Source organism: Henckelia pumila, chromosome 2 (assembly GCF_033568475.1).
Source record: "Henckelia pumila isolate YLH828 chromosome 2, ASM3356847v2, whole genome shotgun sequence".
NCBI classification, from domain to species: Eukaryota; Viridiplantae; Streptophyta; class Magnoliopsida; order Lamiales; family Gesneriaceae; genus Henckelia; species Henckelia pumila.
The window spans coordinates 132,999,391-133,010,864 of record NC_133121.1 but is presented as its reverse complement, the minus strand read 5'-3'; the positions used below and the strand labels follow the sequence as shown (position 1 = coordinate 133,010,864).

The window sequence follows — 11,474 nt, the reverse complement described above, 5'->3', positions numbered from 1 at the left end:
AATTTTTAATGTAAATATAAAATAATGATGATCATAAATGAAAAAATTATTGAAACTCGGGGTTACATTGTTAGAAAATATTGTAAATTTTTTTATTAGTTGCCATATTAAAGATTATATTGATTTAATAACTAAACATGTAATAGTTTTTCTTTCAAATAGTGTATATTACCAATTATTATAAAATATATTTTAGTTAAAAAACGACAACATTTCAATAAAGTGATGATAATGGATCGGTTCTAAACTTAGTCTTATATTAAACCTGCCCTAGAGAGACGAGTTTAGACTCGCCCAAACGTGTTCACAAATAGGTCCGCGTGGGTTTTTACGTTTGGCCAGACCCACCATAAAACTTGCTATTAATAAAGATGATAAGAATATTGATTTCTTCATAGAGAAAAAATAATGCATGATAAATGAAAAAAAAAATTGTGAATAGATAAAAATTCAACATATAGAGGAAAAATATTTATTAATAATTTAAATTAAGGTTTAGAATGCATTATATATGTTATTATTATTATTATTATTATTATTATTATTATTATTACATAAATCAATACCCGTAAAAATAATAATTAACACATAAATTAGAACATTATTTTATTTAATTTGATTAACATATCTCACTTATTAACAAATACATAATAAATAATATCGATTTTTACGAGTATACATACATAATAAATAAAATAAAACAAATTCATGGTACCAAACATATCATACTTACTCAATTTTATTCAACCAAATGATGGGAACTCGAGTTAATAATTGATTCTTTCATAGAAAAATAAAAAACGGATGATAAATGGAAAAAAAACAATTGAGAGAGAAAAATTCAAAATATAAAAAGAAAAATAATTGCGCAATAATTTAAATTAAGGTTAGAATGCATTATCTATATTACATTTATTTTCCATAAATCAATAGTCACATAATAAATAATCAACACTAAAGATAAGAAATTACAAAATAAATATTTAATTTAATTAATTTATCTCACATATTAACAAATACAGAATAAATAATATTTTTTGAAAGCATACATACATGAGTTAGAAAATAAGACAAATTCAAGATGCGAAACAAACCATAATTGCTTAAGATTAACCAAGAAAATAATAGAAAACAATAACTGTAATAAATTTAATAATTGTATATGTTTCAATATCAACATTGTGACAAGGTAAAACTACATTAAATACTATATTTATAAAATTACATGAGTTATTGACAATGTCTTATTCTAAAATTTTAATGTAGATATAAAATAATGATGACCATAAATGATAAAATTTTTGAAAATCAGGGGTTATATTGTTCGAAAATATTGCAAATTTTTTTATTAGGTGCAATGTTAAATATTATATTGATTTCATAACTAAACATGTAATAGTTTTTCTTTCAAATAGTATATATATTACCAATTATTATAAAATATTCTTTATTCAAAGAACGACGAACTTCAATAAAAGGATGATAATGGACCGGGTCTAAAATTAGCCTTGTATTAAATCTGCCCCGGAGAGACGAGTTTAGACTCCCCCAAACATGTTCACAAACAGGTCCGGATGTGTCTTTGCGTTTGGCCAGACCCACTATATAAATTTCTTTTAATAAAGATGATAAGAATATTGATTTTTTCATAGAGAAAAAAATAATGCATGATAAATAAAAAAAAAATCGTGAAAGAGATAAAAATTCAACATATAGTATAAAAAAATATTTATTAATAATTTAAATTAAGGTTTAGAATGCATTATATATATTATTATTAGTAGTATTATTATTACATAAATCAATACTTGTAAAACAAATAATTAACACATAAATTAGAACATTACAAAATGAATATTTTATTTAATTTGATTAACATATCTCACTTATTATCAAATATATAATAAATCATATCGATTCAGAGCATACATACATAGAAAAAATAAATAAAACAAATGCATGGTACCAAACATGTCATACTTGCTCAATATTAATCAATCAAATGATGGAAACTCGAGTTAATAATTTCATAAGAATCAATATCAATATTGTGCTAAAATAAAACTATATTGAATATTATATCTATAGGTTAACATGAGTTATTGATAATATATTATTTTAAATTGTTAATATATATAGCTATATAATAGCGATAACTGTAAGTGATGAACATTGAAACTGTAAGCTTTTGGTAAAGTGAAGTGATTGATCCTACAATTGGTATCAAAGCTAAGGTCATGAGTTCGATGTTCATTGATTACAAGGAGTGCAATGAAGATTGTTGAATGCGATAATTGTTCTTGCTGGATAAAACAATGGAACCATGACGCTTGACTGCTGTGCTGTTAAAAGATTTGAGTTGCACTATTCTTGCCAATATTTATAGTTTTTGGTAAAGCATCAAGCGAATTGTCCTATATACTTCAATATACTAAAAGCTATAGATTTTAGAGACACAAAATACAAAATATATACATTTATTCTCAAAATGGATAAGACGGTTGAAATACAAGACAAAATGTTAACATTTTTAATCAAAAGCATTCAAAATTCGAGCAAAAATTTAACAACAAAAAATATTGCAATAGTAGATTTCGAACAACTTAGCATGAAATTAAAAATAGAAAAAAGGTCCAATAACACATTGATTATTAACGATATTGACTTACAAGTAATAGAATATATAATAACACAAGAATGGAGATTGCACACAATGAAATTATTTATACTCTTGCAAAGAATTATTTCAGCATGATCCAACAAAAATAATTGATATAGAAAACATCACAGGAATTATTATCGAATATGATGAGAAAATTAATTTTTTTAAGAATAAATAATGGATGGCAAACGAAAAAATCGTGAAAGAATAAAAAATGATTATGTAAAGAAAAAAAAGACGTTGTAATTTAATTTAGATTTTAGAATGCATTATCTATATTATTATTATTTTCTCAAAATCAATAGTGGTAAAATAATTTTTCAACACTATGTATTATTTATTATATTTTTTTCTTAAATTTTATTTATTAAATATGTCATGACATCAAATTATATATTTTCCTCAATGTCTAATTTATACAAAGATTATAGTATTGTTATAACCATTATTTGCAATAACGTCTATAAATTTAATTAGACTTGTAACATATAAAATATTTAAACAAAGATTATTCGTGCTCATTTTATAGAAAATTTTGTAAAGATCATATTACATTGAATTTAATATTTACTAGAATATCATGAAGATTATTAACTAATTCCATGTTTATGTCTTCTCTTCTCAACTCATTTATTTAACAACATTTATCGATAATAAAAATTTGTTCTCACGTGCAACGCACATGACTTTTAATAGTTAAAAAAAGAAAAGAAAAAAATGGTTCGGTCATGTGTGCAGTTAGTAAGGACGATTATTGAATTAAACCCTTTTAAAGCCTATAATCATTTTCTTCTAAATACATTGTTGAACCAATACGAGATCTTGAAAGTGTTTATTGACATTTGTCTAAACACGTTATTGAACCAAACTGATATAATACGAGATGTTCGTGTTGGTTATGATTGGGCCAACCAAACTCTACGGGGGTTTGACAAATTTTTTTTTGTTAAACTAACTTTGAACTACGAAACGTAGTTGATTTTATTGATCACAATTTAATTTGATTAAATTTAATTTAGGAATGTTAATTACATAACCTATCGAAGTAATTGAATTTTAGAATTTGTTTCCATAATTTTGATAATAGAATATCAGTTTTTATATAAATATGTTAGATTGTTTTCAATTTATAAATTTGTTTCAGAACCGAAAAGACCAAAAAATCATGAAGTTGGAGGAAACAAATCCGTATGTATGTTTTTTTATTACTCGACTGAGCTATTTAAATTATTTCAAAATCCGATTCCAGGGCAAAATAAATTTGGTAATATTAAAAGAAAAAACCTGTCTTAAAAAAAGAAAAGAAAAGAAAAGAAATTGAAATTGTGGTGTTATCCAATGTGTGGAAGACATCTTGTATCCCAAATTTACAATTCAAAGTACCCTCCTCCGTACGCATCATTCCTCATTGACCCAATAAGTACTACCTATAGTTAGTGTCGGAATGTGGGCTATCTTGTGCCAATCTTCACCTTTTTCTTTCTCGCACCGCCTTTCCAATTCTGGGCAGCCCCTAATAGATAAATATTTGAGATGTTTCATCTCTTTGATAGTATCTGGAAGTGACGTTAGCTTTGGGCAACTCCAGATCCTCAGCTCACTGATACATGTTGAACAAACTGCCAATATTTTAGTCAGCTCAGGAAGGCCGTGCAACCATAGAGTGAAGGGGGAGGGGATGTGCTTTAGGGATTCGGGCAAGGAAACCATCTTTGGCAGATCATGAAGCCAGATTTCTGTAAGCGATTTCAAGTATCTTATATCTTCCGGTAACTCTACAAATTCTTGGCAATTACCAATCCATAATTCCTTTAGAGAAGCGAGGTGTGGAGACCAACCGTGAGGCAAACATGTCAACCTCTTCCGTGAATCTGAACTTTCAAGATCAGATTTCTCATCGATATACAATGATTCGAGACTAGTGAGATTTTCCAGCACCTCATCCGGAATATCTCCATCATGAATTAAGAGAGAAGTAAGCAAATCAGGTCTCCCTAATGAGGTTAAATTGTTGCCTCTGCATCCTGTCAGCTCTTTGAGAGATGGGAGTTGTGGCAATATCAATGAAGAGCAGCATCTATAAATATCAAGGTTTTGAAGACGAGGGAATATTGATATTTCTGTCACCTTTTCCTTTGAAAAGCCTTTTAGATTTTGTAGATCATTCAATTTGAGTTGTTCCAGCGATGGGAATAATTTTGAGCAAATTCCATATTCCATTATTATTTCATCCTCCATTATTATGTACTCCACACCAACATCTCTTAAATACATTATTTTAAGATGAGGCAGCTTCCCCAATTCTGGAAGACGCAAACAATTTCGGCAATTTACTAATTCAAATTCAACTAAATTCACCAAACTTGACCATTGGGGAAAGTACCTTCCTCTGAATCCATGTATCTTTATGGTTTTCATATTCGGGTGAGGTTCCAGGGCTTGTAATACCTTTTCATCCAATATCTTCTCCGTTCCAAATGTTTCATCTTCTAATTCCCATCTTAAGATCAATTCACCAAGATTCTCCTTCTCGTGAAGATTTGCCATCTTTGCATCCTCATGCTTTTCCAATCTTTCAAGGTGACGAATCTCAAGTTTCCCTCCAATATTTAAGAATTGCAATTCACCAAGTCGACTGGCGCCTTTTCCGCTACCCACAACGAACATACTCAATGTTTTAAGGGAACTCAATTCCCCAATTTTCGGAGGCATCTCCTTCAATTCGCCACAGTCTTCCAATAAAAGATGACGCAGATTTCTTAAGAATCTCGTTTGTTCAGGCAACCCAACAAGATCGTAACAACCATTTAGTTTCAAAATTTTCAAATTCCAAAGACTACATATGGCATTGGGAAGTGTACGAATCCCGGTCCAAGACAAATTCAGATATCGCAAATGTTTCAGATTGCCAATTGCAGAAGGCATATTGTCAATTCTTCTAAAGCTTGCATCTAAGGTTCTTAAACCATTCAGGTTCATTAAACAGAAAGATAAATCTATCTCCACTCGAATGCTACAAGGAAAAGCCACGCGATGATTTCGCAAATTTACCTGGCGGATTTTGCCTTTCGATGCACTTTTATGATCATTGAAATGTCGTCCTTGCACTCCGGGAACTTTATTCTCCATTAGTGATTGTGCGAGATCGTGAACAAGATCATGCATAGTGAATGTTGTTTTTCCTCTATAATAATCTTCTCTCACGTCTTGGAACAGAGATCTCAAAACTAGCTCGTTCCATATTTCGTTGCCTATATCCTCCTCTTCTAGTATCCCATTTGATGAAATATACCCATGAGCCATCCAAAGAAATATCACCTCTTCTTTCTCAATCAGTGAATCTTTAGGAAATACTGCACAGTAAGCAAAACAACGTCTCAATTCCAAGGGAAGATGATGATAACTCAATTGCAAGGCTGGTAACAGCAAAGACTCTTCTTGTGGTAAATTCCAGATTTCACTTTCCAGGATATGAAGCCATTCTTTTTCTGTCCTCTTAAATCTCAAAAGACCTCCAAGGGCCTTCGCAGCAAGGGGCACACCGCCACACTTTTTCACTATCTTCTTCCCAATGGGTTCAAGATTTGGGTGTTCCTCTTTCTCTTGTCCAAAAGCACGATCTTTAAACAACAGCCAACAATTCTCATCAGACAACCCCGATAAGTGGTGGGCGGGAAGCGTTCCCATGATGTCTGCCACCTTCTTAAGGCGTGTGGTGACAACTACTGTAGAACCTTTGGAGCCAAATGCGACTGCATTCTTCAACTTACACCACTTCTCCTGATCATCGTTCCACACATCGTCCAACACCAGCAAGAATCTTTTCGGGTTCAGCAGCTCCCGGAGACGGCATTGTAAGGCATCCAACGACGTTAAATCAGAACAAGTTCCTTTACACGTTGCTGACTCAATCATGGCCTTGATCAGTGTTTTCAAATCAAAATCATCAGAGACACAAACCCAGATTTTCAAATCGAAATGCTCTTCTACTTTTGTATCATTAAAGACCATCCGAGCAAGAGTTGTCTTGCCAAGGCCTCCAACGCCAATTATGGGTAACACAGAGAGTTGTTCACAATCTTGCATTTGGTTCACCAAGATATCCACAATCTCCTCTTTCTCTTCATCCCTTCCAAAAATGTGTTCAGATTCATTCAAAATGGAACTTGTCTCACGTGTGGCAGCATAGTTACTCTTCCTCTCTATTCCCATTTCACGAAGATGAAACTTTTCGCGCTCCGCAGCAATCATATCCAATTTTCCAGTAACTTGTTTCATCCTCCTCCCGATTTTGCGTCGATACAGAATTTTCTTCAGACCAAAATTAGGACTTGATTTGCTAGACTTATTATGCTTCAGTTTGGAGATTTCGGTGGCGCACTCATCCAAGATATCTTCGATCTCGTAAGTGAGGTCGTTGAGCTTGCAGAGCCAATCTCGAATCTGCTTGCTTTCCAGCTGCTGCCGTTGTGCATCTTCCAGCACCGCTTGGATGGCGGTGAGGTTACTGGAAAGCTTGTTCATCTCCTGCTCCACACCCATTATCAATCCAACCTCTTCTTTAATAAGAGAGAACAGATTATCCAACAGAAGCTGAAGACATGCCTCCGCCATCACAATTCAGAAATTCAAGTACTGCAAGGAATCAAGAGTTGGGCAAGTAGTGAATGAAAGGTGAAAGAAATGCATTATTGGTGAAATTATTAAATGTAGAAACAGATGCTTTTTCCTCCACTCTTCTTCACCATTCACGGTTTGTGGGGACTTTTGCGAAGACTTTTGTGGAAGACTTGTGAATTGTGATTGTCTTTTTTTGACTGGAAAACTTGTAAACTTAGTGTGTCTAAGCTTTTTATTTTTTAGAAAATAAAGCAAACGTCATTCTCATTTTGTAAATTTGTAATTCAACAACTAAATTTGGTGAAATCATTTTTTGTTCTTTTCAATAATATTTCAAATTAATAATAATAGTAATTGACAAATAATTATTTAACTTAGCTTACTACAATATAAATACGTTAAAAACCTTTATTTTTTTATTATTAACAATACTGACAAATAATATAACTAGCTTATTAATTACTATTTTCTATTATTCGGTAAATTACATAATAAAATTATTATTAATATTATTATTGATTAATAATTTATTTCTTATCATTTTGTATACGGAATATATAATCATTAATCTATTTTTAATTTTCTACATAAATATAACTATTTTTACATCCATTATCAATAATGTTATTAATTTATTTATTATTATTTGAATAATAATATCATATTATTATCGTCAAATATTTATTAAGAAAAGAAATAATTCATAATGAAATGGTATGTATTAATTATTTTGAAATATAAATCTAGTTTTATTAAGTTATGATAGTTTATTGAGATGGAGAAAAATGATAATTAAGGAAATGATATTTTAGGATTATTATCTTATAAAAGACTATATTGAATAATATATTTAATAAAGAAGACTATTTTTAAAAATAACTTATTAACATAGGCTAGAATGAGTAATTTCTCTTTTTTTAATAGTTTTAATTAATAACTTCATTAATTAAAGACATCAGTTAAAGAGGTTCTTATGTAACATAAAAATATTATATATATATTAAATCCAAAAAATTTTAACCGAAACAGGTTAGGATCGATACGTGCACTTATTAAGCTTTTATTTTTTCAGTTCAAAAAACGCAATATTGTGTTCGATTTAAGAGCACTTATATATAATTCTTGCAGAATCCTTCGACCGGGGCATGTATGCTGGCCCTGTGGGATGGTTTGGTGGTCCAGAGAGTGAGATCAGCCTTGGTCGGCAAGGTGAGCCTAGCTACAATACATGGCATACAAAGAAACATAATAAATGTTATACGTACAACGAGGGTTACCCACGATTACACATCACTCAATAAAAATTTATAACTTGCGCATGAAAATATATCGATGCATGCTAATAATGATCTTGATTCGATTTGTTAGGATATCGGCGCTATACTCTACGAGAAAACCGGGATAGTAGAGGGAAGTAAATCGGCCATGGATTGGAAGGAACTGGAGATCAAAACCTCACAGGTTAGTTTTTATTAACTAATATTTATCGGACCCTTAATTAATCCTTTGGGATTAATCTATTAATGTTTGTTTTTTATTTTATTTTTTCTCAATAATTTACCGTTTTCCCATATTGCAAATTTGATCATGTATGTTTGTCACTTTGCGATTTTGGTTCTCTATATTTTCATATTTCAGTTTTAGTCCTACATGTTCCGATTTTTGGCAATTTCGGTAATTTTTATTCAAAAATGCTTACGTGGCACTGGCACTGTACACGTCAGCTCCACATCAGCACTGAATTTGTGCCACATCAGCGCCACGCCGGAAAAAAAGACTAAAATTGTCAAAAAAAATAAAGATAGAGGACTAAAACTAAAATCTAAAAATATAAAGGACTGAAATCGCAAAGTGACAAACATACAGGACCAAAAAAGCACTTAATTTATGTCCTAGTCAATATTTAACTTTTACATTTATATCCTTATATATATTTATTTTTACATAAATTTGTGTAAAGTAAAAAGACAAAATTGTGAGACGTGTCATCCATAATTTTTTTAGACTTCTTTTTTTGATTTATTAACTAACCCGTAGTATATTGATTAACATAGATATATTTACAGACTTAAATAATATTTAAATAATATTAATCTTATAGTTTTGCTAAAAACAATTGAAGATATTCATCTCCAACTCATGTAAAAATATTCATTCGTTAATTGTAACATTATCTCATAAAATAATTGTTATAGTTCTTTATTTATTTTTTGAATTAAAACTTGACTCCACATGAATTGATTTATTTCAACACCGATGTGTAATTTAAATATATATATATTAATAACATTTAAAAATATGATATTTTGTTATATTTATGAATTCATGATATAATTATTTAGTTCAATATAGTTCCTTACGCAAATTAAAATACATAAGTTTTTTTGTTGAAAAAATATGTCATTCCATCTACAAACAAATAAAAACTAAAGTATTTTTGTCTTTCAATTTTTTAGAAAACTGAAACCTTATCTAATATGCACATATTGTCAATTTTGACATTATCATAATAATTGATTTTACAAAAGTATCCTCATAGAATTTATCAAGTGTCTACTAACCAAAAACAAAGTTGAAAATATACAATGAAAATTAACTTTGATCTTGTTCATACTTTTATAATTGGTCTAGATAAGTAAAATAATATATATTACTTTTATGTCCTAGCCAATATTTAACATTTACATTTATATCATTATATGTATTTATTTTTACATAAATTTGTGTAGATTAAAAGGACAAAAGTTATAGATTCACAATTGTAAAACTTTACCCTTAGCTTAATTTTATTCACAATTTTAAATAGGTATAATATAATAGATAAATAATATTTCTAGATTAAAGTAATATTTTTATCATATATCGAGTCTGTCACGCCCCAAAACCGGGGTTAATCAACATCGGCGTTATTTTCAAATAACATTCAAAAATAACAAGCCTTATAGTACAGACTTTAACCAAAAATCACTATATTATTTCATGACAAATTTGTTCTTATATCCCATAAAGAAAATCATAAACTAAGTAAATCAGCGGAAGCTAAAACTTATCATCATAGGGACAAAGAACTCAAATGATAGCAGCACTTCTAAATTTCTCCTTTTTCATCAGTCCAATATTAGCTAGGCTCTTCATCTTCAAATTCTTCTTCATTTTTATCTGAGAGGGAAGTAAGAGGTGAGTGTTTTGGAAAACACTCAGCAAGTGGAGGCCGATCGAGCATAACAAATACCAAAGATATATTTTACATATAGACATATACAGAATCACGATTTCCAAAAGAGATAAGCATGTTGAATCTAATACGAACAAAGAAGCAAACATAGCACTGAAAATCATCTCATTTTCCATGGTTCACTGATCAGTCCCCTATATGTTACTCTCTATGGGGCGAGGCCAAAAAAACGGTTATTATAACACACCGCATCAGGGCCATATCAAATCAAATCATCGGAATTTTCTTAGCCACTTCTAACTCGAATCATCGCAGTGCATTTGATCAAATAATTCAAACATGATTTTGAATATTACATCAAGTGTCGAAGGAACAAATGGATTCAAAGAAGCATCGAAACGAGTATAAAATATGTCGATCAAATTTTCAAAAACAAACATGAACTAAAATATTTTTAAACAATATATACATAAGTCCACTTACCTCTTCCATTGACCTCGAATGCATATAGTGGACAACTAGCGTAGATAACACTCTATCATCAACTTTACGACAAAACTTAAGAATAATATATCTAAAGAATCCTTAAATACCCACCAATACACAATACCAAATATCTCAACTTGAAAGGCGATTATTTCTGATGTCCTTCAATCTTTCTTTGTCCTCAACTACTAAAAAAATACATAATGAAAGAATGTTTATTGGCAATTTGATGAGGAGAAGTGTTTGCTATTGTTGCTATTGTGGTCGCTTGTACAATGGCCGATGGATACTATAGAATTCCAAGGGAGAAAAGATGAGTGGTGTTGAAGTTGGGTTTAACTATTTTAAAGAAAAAGAAACACCAAGAAAGGTGTTATTGGAGCACCGATGGGATAATTGTGATTTGATACAAAACTTTCAAGTGTACCCATTATCATTTCTTGGGGATAATTTATATACACAACACAAGAGACATGAAAGGTTGATAATTTAATTGAGAGAAGTTATAATCATATTGAAAAGAATTTATAA

The 11,474-nt window shown here is 30.1% G+C and overlaps 1 protein-coding gene across 1 annotated transcript; it reads right to left on the bottom strand.

Moving 5' to 3' along the window:
* Positions 1–3,892: 3,892 nt before the first annotated feature.
* LOC140881560 (putative disease resistance protein RGA4) lies at positions 3,893–7,452 on the bottom strand. The gene has a single exon (XM_073286969.1). The coding sequence runs from the start codon at positions 7,274–7,276 to the stop codon at positions 4,061–4,063; it is 3,216 nt and encodes a 1,071-aa protein (XP_073143070.1). The 5' UTR covers positions 7,277–7,452; the 3' UTR covers positions 3,893–4,060.
* Positions 7,453–11,474: the final 4,022 nt, after the last annotated feature.

Excerpts from the sequence above, each read along its gene's own strand:
- LOC140881560 (XM_073286969.1), bottom strand. The coding sequence starts at position 7,276 with ATGGCGGAGGCATGTCTTCAGCTTCTGTTGGATAATCTGTTCTCTCTT.